We start from the raw sequence: 16,434 nt of genomic DNA, 5'->3' as shown, positions 1-16,434 counted from the left end.
AAAGTTAGTAATGAATTTGAAACGTAATTTGAGTAATGGGCGCAACATAAAATAAATGTGATGTCAAATATGAAAGGGTTGAAACATAACTAAAGGGGATGAACTAGTAACGTAATAAAATGACCCAGATATCGGCGCATTGAGAAACGAAAGTGTTTGAATGCGTGTTAGTGTGTCGATGTCGCGGGTGTAAATTTTGCGTGTCCCATTGTTCGCGAAGGGTTGTTGCGGCAGGTATACATGGTGTATACAGAGGTTCGAGAAGAGGCCGTGGCCGTCCCCGGGTTCATTTATTATGTAATGCGAACGCCGGTCTCTGTTTTAAAGGTGCAGGATCGGCTTTAAGGACGTTCGTAGGGTCGCGCGTGGGCGTAGGTAATGTAGTTCAATATCAAGGATACTATGCGGGGGTGGCGCTGATGCAGAGCACCGTCTTCATTCTATCCACCAGTCCTATCGACGGTCCAACTCCGTCCCACACATCTGTCCCTCTTCGTGTCCCGCCCGACCCGTCGTTCGGTTACTGTCGTACTGTGTAGTGCGGTGCGGGGTAGTGCATCCGGCAGAGTTCAGAGGGCGCATGCGCCGGGCCCCGACCAGAGGTGTCGAGTCGCAGCCATTCTTACAATGTCCGCTAGTCTCAAGATTGAATAATAATGTAATATTAAGTGTTTTACGAAAATGTCAACACAAAAGCCCGGAGAATGGGCGAACACATTGATAGTGCGATTCGAAGAGCAGGTCAGTTCTTTTCATGGTCGATCATAGTCCTCGCACAATCATATATCCAACCATACCCACACGCACGCTCACATAGCGAAAAAAAGAGAAGCACGGACGAACGAGATCGAAAAGATCAAAGAGATGAGCGTTTTATCTCTTACACACCTTTAAATCAATATAATTCCCCCTTTGAGGAAAAACTTTCCTTTCGAAGCTTTCCCTTTCATTGTTCCCTTCTTAAAATACGCAAAAAACAATTTCCGGCGAAGAGAAAAAACATATCTTCCAAACGTATTGGAACAAATTTAAATTTTTCAATACGATTAGGGAATGGTCCAGCAGCATGCATTTTTTATACGTTTTAGTTACCATGCCGAATTGGACCACCGACCACCCATTCTCGGATAAACGAGGAAGAAAACAAAATGTGTATCATTCAAATATCAAAATATCGTTTTGCTTTGGTTCTCGAAGGCTTCGTCAAAGTTTTAAAAAGAGTCCACGAATTGGTGAGATTGTCGATTGCAAAATATAATTAAAAAAGAAGTAACATTCATATCGTTTTGATATAGTACCAAACCGGCACAACAAATACACAGAGGCAGCAGCCAGGCGACCTGGAGAGAAATTACTATGATAGTCTTTACATTGTACTGGAGACTTTAGAGAAATGCTTCAGCATACAATCAAAAGACTGCATATCTCTTACCATGGAGGAGAATCAAAATCTTAAATCGCTTCTGAAGGAGATCTGCACGTTCCTAGGTTTGCATGCATTAAGCTTCTATTAAGGACCTTTTTACATCCTTTCTGGGATAGCCCACTCATTTTTAGATATGTCCAATGACAACGCTTACATTCATCGCCTGAAGCTGTTGGCTAGCAAGGTGCTGTTCGCTCTGAGCTCGAACTTCTTCAACTCGGTCTTCAGCAGAATCTCCTCCAAACTTCAGGAACTCGCTTCTTGTCCGGACGAGAACCCGGATTACAGCGATATAGAGTTGATTCAACATATCAATGTCGATGTTACGCGACTCACCAAATTATTTAATGGTAACGGATGGATGCGTTCTCGAGGTCGCCCACGCTGTTTGTCTATATACGATTACGTTTGTTCCAGAAGCTATCCAAAAGTTTCGTCTCTTAAAGAAGTCTGCACATTTAGTTTTAATCAACTCCCTCGAAAAAGCCATCTGGAACTGGATGGACACCTACCCCTACGAATTCTCCGAACTGAACACCAATCCTAACGAAGAACTTTCCAAATGCTGTGAACAGCTTTTTGATATACTCGATACATTTGCCGATAATAAGAAAGGAAGAGCTGCTGTGTGGCCTTTACAAATCATGCTCCTCATCTTATCACCTGTAAGTCCTTTATACAAATATTTTTTTATTTTTTACATATTGCTTTTCTTTCAATCATCAGAGTTTAATTTAAAGTACAAGACAAAGGTAAACACATTTTAAATAGAAAAAAAAACAAATATTGTTTTATTTATGCAGTTTTAAAGCCGATAGTATTGTACATATTTGAAACATTTTACAATATTTATTTGCTTGTAATAAAACAAGCATAAATACACAAACTATATTATATTGCTCTATTATATGTCAAAACAGTAGTAATATTTTTCATAAATATACAAACATATTTTATTATATAAAATATATATGTAATAAAATACGGTATAGAAAATAGCATTTACGTGCAATTGAATAAAAATGTTTTACTTTGATACTTGACATGACTGCTTTTTATCTCATAGGTCTTTTAGAGTTCACTGCAGCGCAGAAAAACATTCATTCCAAGAAATAAGCGTAGTAAATACGAGCCTTAATAATCTTGTTCCATTGTCGATGCGAGAGCATAAAAAGAACTACTCGAACGTAAAGAAATATTCCCTCTCTTGGAGGGAAATATTCTACCGTAAATATAGAATGATGAAAGATGAATGATAATAATAACCTTCATTCAAAATTCTTAAGCTATTCATCGTACATTTTAACTTCATACAAAAAAAAATAATAAAAATTATTTTGAAACATTTTATATCAATTTAATTTTTTAATACAATTTATAACATTTTCATCATTTAAAAATTAAAAATTACAACTTTTTAACATTTGAAAATAAGTCTTTATTTTTTTTTGTATTGATGAAAATTTAATTTTTAACTTTCATATTTTTGTAACCGTTTGGGCTTAAGCTGATCATACTGTTAAAGTATATAAAAACAACAAATTTGAAATATTGTAATTAATATAAAGCACGTAATAATCTTTAAAGTAAAATTAAAGTAGTAAAGATGAGGGACCTAATAAATATAGATAAGATCAATCCCTTCAAGCACGAGGCCCTAAAATCTAAAGTAATTATTATGCGGCTTAGGGTTTCTGAGAGAATACTGAAAGAGGAACACATAAAATACATAACGTCGCCCGAGCACTAATATATCAAATGTTGAGTCATACCAGCCGAGTAAAGTAATTCAATTGGTATTAGCATTATTAAACCGTAATGTCTACTTTAGTTAATTAATTTTTCGTTTTGTTTATGTAATTATACAAATATTGTTTGTTCAGAGAGGAAATCGTAATATCGATTGGCTCGTGTGTAAATATAATTAAAATCTTTTTCGTTCCGTCGAGCTCGTAGTAAATTCAAACATCCTTTCCAGCGAAATGAGATTCCGCAAAACACTTTACGGTCTTGGAAATGGATATCCATTTAATTTCGATTTCCCGATTTTCCTTTGAAGCATTGAATTTCACTTATAAATAATTTGTTTCGCTCTTTATAATTGCGCACGTTTTACCAATATCGATTTGTTGGTTGGTTGCTTATGTTTTCTCTCTTATATTTTGTTTTTTACGTCCTTATTGACGCATCTTCATGAAGATGCACGGGCAATCTTGAAAAGGTTTAATATAGACTATCGATTTTCTTAATATGTTCGCTCCATTGGTGATGCAAATTCATTCTGGAAACGATTGATTACTTTAAACATTATTTGAATTGAACAAAAGTTTCGGTTATGTTATATACACGTGTATCTAATTACATGCCAGAACATTAAATACAAATGCAGTTTGAATTATTCAATTGTTTGGTGCATGGGACAACTCACAGAATATATTGAATATTTACGTAAGATGTCGCGGATTGAACTAGTATTGTTATTCAATTTTGTTAGGAGAGTTCAAGGTCACGGTCACTAATAACAAATTTGTGACATATTTTGTTTATTTATTCTATATAAATGAGCATTTGCAATAATAATAATAATAATAAGTTATTAGCGTAGTTCAAAGCTAATTATTTGTTTATTTATGTTAATTAACTACACGATATGTGATTTTTAATTAATCAATTAGTATTTCAATTGTAATTTTGCTACGTTTATTATTTATAGCTATATAATATATTAATATTTAATTCAGAAAATTAGAAATACCATAGCTGTAGCTTATCATGCTTTTTCGTATTATACTATAATATATTGATTGATTGATATTCTATACCTGTGGTGGCCAGACTTTTTGAAAATACTGGGAGCCGCATTTAAAGTTTTTGGTATAAAAATTTAAAAAAAACCTGGATTATAATGTATAATATATATATATAATATTTTATTTAATAGTTGAGCGACAACAAAACTCTTGAAAAGCCACATGCGGCTCGCGAGCCACTATTTGGCCACTGTTTTTCTATACTATATGTAATTGACCTTATATTATGAAACATTAATGAAACTATTTAAAAAGTAGCATAATTAATGAATTACTGTTCTTTGTAAGAATGATGCAGTTTGTTTAGAAGATGTATTGATTGACCTTGAATTCATGAATCATCAATGAAATTATTTGAAAAGTATCATAAGGAAAGAATTACTATGTAGATGAGAGCATTTTTCAATAAATTTCAAATAAATCACTGATGTGATTATAATAATTACGTAATGTAAATTGTATTGTTAATTTTAGAAAGTACTTCAAGAAATAATAAATGCCGATTCTGGTGGCCCGTGTTCGCCCAGACATAGCAAAAAGAAAACGTTCATAGACTCCGTCAGACGTGGTATTGCTCCTCACAACAATTCGAGCAAACAATTAACAGAAGCTGCTGCCGTTACCTGTGTAAAATTATGTAAAGCCTCAACTTACATAAACATCTTGGACACTAATAATGTTGCATTTACTCTGGTTCAAAGTATAATAAACGACTTAAAGGTAGGTCAACGTGCTTATTGTCAAAGTCGTTTTCAGTGATACATCGAATGGTTTTTAGGCATTATTATTTAATCCAACGAAAGTTTTTTCACGCGGACAGAACTACCTCTACCAAGACATGGATCTTATGATAGATTGCTTTGTCTCCTGCTTTCGTATAAAACCTCACAACAATGAAGCGCTGACAGCATGTCTGAACGTGAACTCCCAACCAATATACCACTTCGTACTAGTCAGATCTTTGTATAGGATAGTTACACAACCAAGGCTCATGTGGTGGCCCAAAATAGAGTTATTGTACACGAAATCATCAGAACTGCGAGCCTTGTTTACAGATACTCTTAATAAAGTCGCGCAAGGTTATAGCGTCCATACACCATTAAGAATGATACAGACCTTTGCTCTCAAGGGCAAAGATTCACAATCTAAATTTAAAGAACGGGCTGAGGAGGTTCCAGGCCATAAAAACCTACTCCTGTATATGGTTAGGTTGATCCATGCAGATCCCATGTTGATGCTAAACGTAAGCTAAATCGTCACACCTTCAACCGACCCTTTCCTAATTACTTTTTATACTTTGTTGCAGGGAAATGCTGGCCATGAAATTCAGATTTCCACTTTGGAACTCATCAATGGATTGGTTTCATTGGTACACCAGCCTACTATGACTGATGTAGCGCATGAAGCAATGGAAGCTTTACTGGTTTTGCATCAGCCTGAAAAGATCGAGGTCTGGAACCCCGAGGCTCCAATAAACACCTTTTGGGATGTCAGTTCGCAAGTTCTGTTTTCCATTTCACAAAAGCTCATCCAGCATCAAATTATGAACTACACTGACATTTTGAAATGGCTCCGCGAAATTTTAATTTGCCGTAATACATTCTTATTGAAACATAAAGAATACGCTAATGTTGGTAGTCAGATACCGATTTGCAAACAGGCACATATCAAATTAGAAGTAAGTCTAAGCAACATACCTTCCCCAATAAATTTGTTCTAAAACATTTTTTTTTAGGTCGTATTCTTTATGTATCTATGGAGTATCGATATAGATGCTGTTATGGTCGCAATGACATGCTTTGCACTACTTTGTCAAGAGGCTGATATTCGATGTGGTTCTGATGAAGTGACAGTAACCTATTTGGTACCAAACTACCATGCTTACATGGATCTTGCTCAAGCAACCATTGGGTTATCACCAGGTAACAAATATCGTGAAATTGTATATCATTTAAAAAAACGAAAATTCAATGTGCAACTGATTATTTAATCCATTCTTTTTATTTTATGTATATGTTTAATTCTTAGCAGGTGATTCACGCCAGTCTTTGCCAGAACAAAACAATCGTAAGTGTTTTTATTTGTATTATTTTAATTCAAATTGAATTATAATTGAACATCGAACAATTATATATAACAGCAACAAATGATTAAGTTCAAACTAATATTATTTAACATGACTTGATATTGTTTGTATATACGTTTTCTTTTTTGTGTTATTTTATTTGAGATTTTTTTCATAGTTTGGTATTTTTATGCAATACAGATAGGGCTTTGTTGCAAAAACGAATAATGGTGATATTGAGGAAAATCGAACACTGTATTAATGGTGTACAACCGGCATGGGAGGAGACGTTTTTATATTGGAACGCAACGTGCAAAAGTCTTGCATCATATCCGAAAGCGAAGGGCGAAGAAGGTCAGATTGAACCGTTTCATAAAGCAGGAGGCAAAAGGCGTGCCTCGCACCAAAATTCTGAAAACGAGCTTGAGGTATAATTCAGGAGTAAGCCAACTCACCTACCCGAATTGTTTTATGTATATGGAACTAGTTCCAGGAGCAGATTAATGAATGGGCAAATATGACTGGATTTCTTTGTGCCTTGGGTGGTGTTTGCCTTCAGCGCAAATCACCATCCAGAAGTTCGACGATGTCATCGTCCAACTTACCTAACCCCACGTCAACGTCAGCAATATGTGCAATGACCACAATTAGTACTTACACGGCCACCGACAGCAAGAAGTGCTTCGGTATGTTACCGGCACCAACACCAGAACAACAGCGGCAGTATTGCCCAGTAACGCAGTAGGGATAGGTACTTATATAAGAATTACACATGCTTATTTTACATATATTTTAGATTCGTGGATTTGCTTTTACGTTTGCTCGTGTGCAATAACGAGAAGTTTGGCGCACAGATTCAGAAGACCGTCAAAGAACTTGTCGGTAATGAAATGTCTGCTGCCTTATATCCAATACTTTTTGAACAAACAAGAAACATCGTCGACAAGTTCTTCGATCAGCAAGGCCAAGTCATCGTCTCGGAATGCAATACTCAATTCGTCGAGCACATCATTTTTATAATGAAAAATATTTTAGATAATAATAAAAACGACCAGCCTTCAGAGCACCTTGGGGTAACAAGCATCGAGGGTATGATGTTGTCGATAGTCAGATACGTTCGTCATTTAGATATGACGGTACATGCCATCCACATTAAGACGAAACTTTGTCAGTTAGTCGAAGCAATGATGAAGAGGCGGGATGATCTAGCATTCCGCCAGGAGATGAAATTCAGAAATAAGTTAGTAGAATATCTGACTGATTGGGTGATGGGCACGTCGCATCAAGTTTCACCTCCGTGTTCTGGAGATGTGGCTGCCGTAACTCGGGATTTGGATCAAGCGTGTATGGAAGCTGTCGCCGCGCTTCTGAGAGGATTGCCATTACAGCCAGAAGAGTCAGATAGAGGAGACCTAATGGAAGCGAAAAGTCAACTGTTCTTAAAATATTTTACTCTGTTCATGAATTTGCTGAATGACTGTTCGGAAGCAGTAGAGGTTGATAAAGACGTAACCACACAACAGGTTAATGTCGGTAAACTAAATACGCTTAGAAATGCAACAATCCAGGCTATGTCAAATTTATTGTCGGCCAATATAGATAGTGGATTGATGCATTCAATTGGTATGTATAAAACATATAATAACAGAAATTGATTTGATTATTATTTTTTTATTTTTAGATTTAGGATATAATAGAGATTTACAAACACGCGCTGCATTTATGGAAGTTTTAACTAAAATATTACAGCAAGGAACGGAGTTTGATACATTGGCAGAGACTGTTTTCGCTGATAGATTTGAGCAATTAGTACAATTGGTCACAATGATATCAGACAAGGGTGAATTGCCCATTGCCATGGCTTTAGCCAATGTAGTAACTACCTCACAAATGGATGAATTGGCTAGAGTATTTGTTACTCTGTTTGATGCCAAACATCTGTTATCTCCGTTGCTCTGGAATATGTTTTATCGCGAAGTGGAAGTATCCGATTGTATGCAAACCTTGTTCAGAGGAAACTCACTGGGAAGTAAAATAATGGCGTTCTGCTTCAAAATCTACGGCGCTGGCTACTTACAGACTTTACTAAATCCTCTCATTCATTCATTATTGGATGATAATGATAAGAGTTACGAAGTTGATCCCGCCAGAATTAATCCAGCGGAAGACATCGAATTGAATCGAAGTAATTTAATAAATCTGACACAAAAAGTGTTCGACGAGATCGTGAGCTCAGCTAACGAGTTTCCAGCTCAGTTACGATCAATGTGTCATTGTCTGTACCAAGTACTGAGTAAGCGATTCCCCCAATTTCCGCAAAATAACATTGGAGCTGTGGGAACTGTGATTTTTCTACGTTTCATCAATCCAGCTATCGTTTCACCTCAGGAAATGGGAGTCATTGATATACAAGTACCAACATTCGCCAAACGTGGTTTAATGTTAATGTCAAAGATTTTACAAAACATTGCAAATCACGTAGAATTTAGCAAAGAGCAACATATGATTTATTTCAACGATTTCCTCAAAGCGCATTTTGAAATTGGACGGAGATTCTTCATTCAGATTGCATCTGATTGTGAAAGCGTTGATGCTTCGCATTCGATGTCTTTTGTTAGCGATACAAATATTCTGGCGTTGCACAGACTTTTGTGGAACCACCAAGAAAAGATTGGAGATTATCTATCGAGCAGCAGAGATCATAAAGCAGTTGGCAGAAGGCCGTTTGATAAAATGGCAACTCTTTTAGCTTATTTAGGTCCACCTGAACATAAACCAATTGATTCGAAGTAAGATTTTTTCATTTCGTTCTATTCTATACTTATTTCCTTCGAAATATATCTCAATTTTTCAGTCTGCTGTTTGCCTCATATACCAGATGGAGTTCTATTGATATGTCATCTACGCATTTCGAAGAATTGATGGTAAAACATAACATGCACGAGAAGGAGGAGTTCAAGTCCTTGAAATCGCTCAACATATTCTATCAAGCGGGATCCAGCAGGTTGGGGCATCCAGTCTTCTACTACATCGCTAGAAGATACAAGTAATATTAATCAAAGATATGCAAAGTGTTCAGTATAATTACAGTTCTCTTAGTGAGTATCTTTTCAGAATCGGGGATACCAACGGTGACTTGTTAATATACCACGTTATATTAACATTGAAACCGTTCTGCCATACTCCGTTCGAATTGGTAGTCGACTTTACTCATACCTGTTCGGACAACCGTTTTCGCACCGAGTTCCTTCAGAAGTGGTTCTACGTTCTTCCTAAGCTTGCATATGAGAACATACATATTGCATACATATACAACTGCAGTAGTTGGGTCCGTGAATATACCAAATTTCATGACCGCCTCTTGGCACCTCTAAAGAATAATAGGAAATTAATATTTGTCGATAATCCAAATAAATTGAATGAGTATATAGAGTACGAGCAGCAGAAACTGCCTGGAGCAACGTTGAGTTTAGATGAAGATTTGAAAGTTTTCTCAAACGCTTTAAAATTATCTCACAAAGACACCAAAGTTGCAATAAAAGTGGGTCCCACAGCAATACAAATTACCTCATCCGAGAAAACCAAAGTGTTGTCTCATGCCGTTTTGTTAAATGACGTATATTACGCTTCGGAAATAGAAGAAGTTTGTTTAGTAGATGATAATCAGTTCACATTAACAATTGCAAATGAGAGTGGACCTCTTAGTTTTATACATAACGATTGTGATAGTATAGTACAAGCTGTTATTCATATTAGAAATCGATGGGAGCTCAGTCAACCGGTAAATACAGAATAATAACTAGGAGAACATTATCCACTAAACGCACTAACAGACAGTCGCATCTTTACAGGATTCGGTTACTGTGCATCAGAAGATTAGGCCTAAAGATGTTCCAGGCACGCTTTTAAATATGGCATTATTAAATTTGGGATCATCCGATCCTAATCTACGCACGGCTGCTTACAATCAGTTGTGCGCTCTAACTGCCACTTTTGATCTCAAAATCGAAGGTCAACTCCTGGAAACATCTGGCCTATGCATACCTTCCAATAATACAATTTTCATAAAGTCTGTGTCCGAGAAACTGGCCACCAATGAACCTCACCTTACATTGGAATTTTTAGAAGAATGCATCCAAGGTTTTCGAGTTTCGACTATTGAACTGAAACACCTATGTTTGGAGTACATGACACCTTGGCTTGCTAATCTAGTCAAGTATGAACTGTGCATTATTTATATATTTTTTAAATGATATATATTTTGTTTGTAGGTTTTGCAAGCCTTTCGATGAGAATAAACGTCAGAAGCAGGTGGGACAGATTTTAGAGAAATTAATACTGCTGACCATTGAAGAAGTGGAGATGTACCCATCAATACAAGCAAAAATATGGGGCTCCATTGGACAAGTACCTGATTTAATTGATATGGTTTTAGATAAGTTTATACATAGATCAGTAAGTTCTGGGCTAGGTTCGCCCATGGTAGAAATTATGGCAGACACAGCTGTTGCTTTAGCTGCTGCTAACGTCCAGCTCGTTGCTAAGAAGGTCATTGGAAGACTTTGTAGGGTAAGTGTATATTATACTATAACTGATACTATAACTGATGCAATTGTTGGTACTTGTTAGGTCGTTGATAGAACCTGTCAAAGTCCAACAAATTTATTGGAACAACACATGATGTGGGATGATATAGCTATTTTAGCCCGATATTTGCTGATGCTGTCTTTTAACAATTGCTTAGATGTGGCCAGACACTTACCTTATTTATTCCACTCCGTTACATTCCTTGTATGCTCAGGATCACTAAGCATGAGAGCATCGACGCACGGTTTAGTTATAAACATAATACATTCGCTGTGCACATGTACACAGCCACAATTTTCCGAGGACACGCAACGCGTGTTGCGCCTGTCCCTTGACGAATTCTCACTACCAAAGTTTTATTTGCTCTTCGGCATAAGCAAGGTAAAATCGGCTGCGGTTACTGCCTTCCGTTCCAGCTACAGACACCCGAATGAAAGATGGTGAATATACAACTTAACAGTATTTTTGAATTGAAATTAATCATCCTAGGGTCGGTTCGGAAAGGTCATTTACGGGAGCTACAGGTGATCGGGAAACTATATCCCTGACATCTCTGGAAGTAATAACCGATGCTCTATTAGAAATAATGGAAGCTTGCATGCGTGATATCCCTAACTGCGATTGGCTAACAAGCTGGATGTCGCTGGCCAAGGGATTTGCGTTCTGCTACAACCCAGCCCTGCAGCCGAGAGCTTTGATTGTATTTGGCTGCATTAGCAAGAGCATCAGCGATTCGGAAATGAAACAGCTATTAAGAATCTTAGTGAAAGCTTTGGAATGTTACAATGATATGGTTCTCATTGAGGCACTGGTGATGTGCTTAACAAGGCTTCAACCGCTTTTGCACTCAGATTCGCCGATTCACAAAGCATTATTCTGGGTAGCTACCTCAGTTTTACAGTTAGATGAGGCGTCCTTGTATGCTTCAGGATTAGCTTTGTTAGAGCAGAATTTACACACACTAGATTGTCAGGGTACCTTTGATGAAGAGGTAAGTAACTTTACTTACAATGTAGTTCTATGATATCATTTTCCTCTGTTTGTAGTCATTGGAATCGGTTATGATGAATACGAGAGAACCTTTGGAATGGCACTTTAAACAATTGGACCATGCGGTTGGGTTAAGTTTTAAGGCTAATTTTCATTTTGCATTGGTAGGGCATCTGTTGAAAGGGTTTAGGCATCCGACTGCGACCACGGTTTCTAGAACTTCCAGGGTGTTGACTATGCTTTTGAGTATCATTGCGAAACCTCAGAAGCGCGACAAGTTCGAAGTCACACCAGATAGCATCGCATATTTAACAGGTATGATGATCATGATTACTCAATAGCAAAAATAACTTATTTGATTTTAATGTTGTTAAAGCTTTGGTGACGATGTCAGAGGAGGTCAGAAATAGATGCCACATAAAACATATGCGTCCCATTAGTGATCCAGACATGCAAGACAATTTCTTGGCAGAAATCACAGGTAATAATCAGCAAAATGCTGGTAGTACACCATCGGGTAGTGGAACAAATAGGAGGCAGAAATCGTGGGATGTGTTGGATCAAATCGCATTAACACAAGCAAGGCAACATAAAATCGTACCCCAAGTAAGTTGACATACATTATTACCTTATCGTTCAATGGCAAATATTATATTGATTTTCTTATAATTTTTAATACCTAACGTACTATTTTACAAGTAGTATTCTAGGTTTGTTCAATCATGATCATCACGGTTTATTTAATTATATTTCGTTCATTTATTTCGGATTTATTTTGATATAATGAACACGTTAATTAATTTTAAGTTATTATTTTTTTGGTTTATTAGATTTGTTTGTTAATTATTTATTGATTTTTGGGTAGTCTCTTTGGTTTCCATGGTTTTGTTTCTGTTCTATTAATTTCCGTTCATCTGGTGTGCACGCAAGGCCTTATATTAATGATTTATAATGAGGTTAAATAGTAATTAGGCTACTAACTAGGTTGAGAATTCGGCAGCCAGTAAGGGCTGGCGAAGTTTAGACTTGACCCAGAGTCCGGGGCCTCAGGCAAACGGGGGCCTCGCAAGACCCTTATACCGCACCCAGCGTTCTAGCTCTGTGCCTGTCCAACAAAGTCCTCCTGTGGCCCCAGCCAAAGTAAGACTTGCCTGCTAAATGCAATTTACAAACCAAATCTAATTAAACATAATAACTATATCTATATAAATATATATATACACACACATATATATTGAAGTACGAAAATTACGTCTATCTATAAATATTTCGCCTAAAATTTGAAACTCTTCAAGCATTTATCTTTCACTAACTCGTAGCGTTTGTATCTTACTCTTGTTTGCCTTACGAATCCTCCCCTAAGCATTGTGCCTCTCACTTTTGGTTTTCTTGACACATTATGTAAAAGTGTTAGTGAAAGATAAGTAAATTTGCTTCTGTGAATTGTTCTTGAATGTGCCATGCCTCGAGTGCCAAGTACAGGTAACTCGTACTAACTCTTTGCTGCTTGTCTTGCCTGCCTGCCTTCTATGGGGTGGCCACCAGAGTGCACGTATCCTCTCCAAAACACACCGCTCGTTCTCGGTGCCAACCACCAAAGAACAAAAAACTCCCGATGAGACTGCCAAGGTAACTCTTCAACTATACTCTATTTTTTCATATATATTTTATATGTATGTACATTTTTTTATATAATCATATTTTTTTACTATTATGTATTACTATTTTTTATGGTATATAATTACAGTTTTTTATACAGGGAGTTCACAGATGATTAATGTTACATTATATTCGTTTCAAAGGTACAATGTTAGCATGTCTCAATGTCTGTTGTAAATTTCACTTTTAACGCATATAGGTTCGCAAACTGATTACAAATCACGGTTTAAACAAACAAAAAAAAACACTTTTCCTTTTTAACTCACAATTAAATCTCGAACTATACTAAAAATAAATAAAATCAATTAAACGCATGCTGAGCTTTATCATTTAAAGTCATAATAGAACACTAATTGCATACTACAACAATAACCGGTCTACTTAAATATTTCAATTAAACACTTCAATGTTGTAAAGCTTCTCCAACAATTTTAGGTTTAGACAATCTATCTTGAGTGTTTCTCTATTTTTTTTTTCTTTTAATATATATTTCAAATCTAAATCAGTATTTTTTTTAAGTTTAACTCTCAGAAAATCCAATTGAAAATATGATAAATATGTTATTTATTAAATATAGTTGCAGAAAATTGAAAAAATGCTGTTTTAGATAGCTTATTTTTTTTAAATAACATGCAACATAATCAGTGATTTGCACAAATATATTTATTTAAATTAAAAAAAAAAATATGAATCTATCGCACGTCACTGGTTATAATGAAAACATCTCTTAGATTTGAGAACCCATATGGGTTAAAAAAGATATATTTTATTTAGTAATAAGCTATGAATGTAATTATTTTCATCTGCGGACGTTCTGTAATTTTTCTCTTTATAGAATATAAAAAAAAGACCTTCTTTGATCTACTTTTTTCTTAAATTTTCGTTTACATCTTATTATTGTTACACATTTGTTCAACAGCTACTAACATTAGGTACTTGAGATTTTTTTCTATTGTTATAAAGTACTCTTAATGATATAACTGCCTTTTTGTGCACTTGCATGGATGTCTTGGCGAGGGAACACCTTCCAAGTTTACATTGCAGCATCGTGACTTTTATGTGTATCTTAAAGAAACCAGTAAATATTTGTGATATTCTTTACATCATTGCACAGGCAGATTTGGGTGTTGCGAAATCGTGATATAGTATACTTTGTACTTTAGTTTCTTTCGTTCTGTCCTTCCTTCTGGTAATGGTTCTGCGCTTTAATTATTGCAAATTTGAGCCACATTTTCCACCAACTCAGGAAGCGATACAGCGGCTATGGTTGACAGGTCAGCAGTATCGTTAGTTACAGATTGCTAATAGTTGCTCTGAACTGTCGTTTCCGTTTCCTCTCTTCCGAATTTCGTTTCGTTTCTCTAGTTTTTACGTTTTCTTATTTTCTTTCTCTATATTTCTCTTTAAAGTATACTATATGTAATCGGGTTTGGACTATTCGATGGAGTAGTCATTCACTTCTTCTCCAAATACTGGCTATTCCAATAATGTATCGAGCGTAGAGGAATGCCTTGTAAAATTGTTGCATTTATTTATTACTATCTTTTCTGTAATACACGGAGCGTTCTGGGATAAGATTGATAATGTTCGGAAATTTTAGAATCGTAGTGCGAGAGCGTCCGTAAGTAACGAGAATAACATCCTTCTGGATCCGGACGTGCTGACCGATTTCTCGACTCAAGCATTAGTCCTGACTGTACTGGCCACCTTAGTAAAGTACAGTACCAACGAGGCCGACACTAGGATTCTGTATCAGTACTTGGCGGAAGGCACAATTGTCTTCCCAAGAGTGTTCCCAGTTATGTAAGTTGCCATTACAATTTCCTTATATTTATGTACATATTTTTCCTTTAATTCTCTTTACGTTTTTATTCCAATTATTCTATACTTAACACCTACGCGCTACATCACCCTAATCTTATTAATCTTCTCCTTTATTCTAGTATTTTTTGTTCTTTTCCAGCACATAGCGTTTCAATTAACAAACTAATCTTGCAGTTCTTAAGTGACCCTAATCCTTCGGAGTCCCAAGATCAACTCAACACTTGTATAGATGTTGACGCATCTTTAACACCCAAGTTCCATTTTTATGTTGTTGCTGCTACTTTAGGTTACGTTTCGGTCGCGAAATGGTATGCTTATTGTATCAAAAATACAAAATTAAATCCCATGAATTCACAATTTTGTATAGACCCAATTGGTTTATTTTTAATTAACTAATGTGATTATTTTTGTTCAACTTTATGTGGGAACGATATAGATTATTAAGTGTTCATTCGTTTCTGTTTTTGTAAAGTTGTTTTCAGTTAGGGTGGTGAAGTGTGGGTCGAATTAACTGTTAACCTTTGGGTTTTGCTTGGCTGTGTTTTAGATATAACTTGTTGGATTGCAAGATAAATAATGTGATCACGGTATGCCATGATCACGTTATTTTAAGCGCAGTACGGAGCATCATCCAAAATATGATAGCTTGCGAGGATACTAGTCAACAGCAGCTACATTACCTTCAAAGTTGCGGATTCGGAGGTCTATGGCGTTTCGCAGGTCCATTTAATAATGTAAGCTAAAGCCCAAACTTATTCCACACCTATAATTTTTACTAGTAGAAATATTGATAATCCGATGGTACTAACGCCCATTCTGATTTTGTAGTACAACAATCCGGCAGAAAGCGTTGAGCTGTTTGTGAATTTTCTTGAAGCAATGGTAGAAACAAGTCTTCCTTTAGGAGATTCTAAGCATGGTGAAAATAAGTACCCTTCGATGCTAAGCGTGAGTTCCAATATGAATCTGTCATCAAGCATGTCGAGCTTAACTTTGGGCTCTCCAACCGAGAAGGATGGAACTGAAGCCGGTAGCACGGCGTCGTTGGGTAGATGATTCAGTATATCCGACGA

General features: G+C 36.2%; 1 protein-coding gene across 15 annotated transcripts; it reads left to right on the top strand.

Annotated features, from left to right (window-relative positions):
• Positions 1–535: 535 nt before the first annotated feature.
• On the top strand, positions 536–16,434 carry LOC108568739 (neurofibromin; the record flags this gene model as incomplete). Of its 15 annotated transcripts, none has more annotated exon segments than XM_017929991.1 (26): positions 536–741; positions 1,089–1,232; positions 1,296–1,488; positions 1,543–1,776; positions 1,847–2,091; positions 4,711–4,956; positions 5,015–5,479; positions 5,543–5,914; positions 5,972–6,158; positions 6,265–6,303; positions 6,503–6,729; positions 6,789–7,042; positions 7,098–7,924; positions 7,983–9,090; positions 9,156–9,347; positions 9,401–10,082; positions 10,135–10,517; positions 10,573–10,870; positions 10,931–11,328; positions 11,378–11,879; positions 11,935–12,193; positions 12,255–12,484; positions 12,863–13,018; positions 15,138–15,340; positions 15,909–16,095; positions 16,190–16,434. In XM_017929991.1, coding segments are annotated over 26 exon segments (8,319 nt in total). In that variant the 5' UTR covers positions 536–681.

Source organism: Nicrophorus vespilloides, unplaced genomic scaffold, assembly GCF_001412225.1.
Source record: "Nicrophorus vespilloides isolate i.1.1-1 unplaced genomic scaffold, Nicve_v1.0, whole genome shotgun sequence".
Taxonomy (NCBI): domain Eukaryota; kingdom Metazoa; phylum Arthropoda; class Insecta; order Coleoptera; family Silphidae; genus Nicrophorus; species Nicrophorus vespilloides.
The sequence above is the reverse complement of the archived record's forward strand: the minus strand, read 5'-3'. Positions and strand labels throughout refer to the sequence as shown.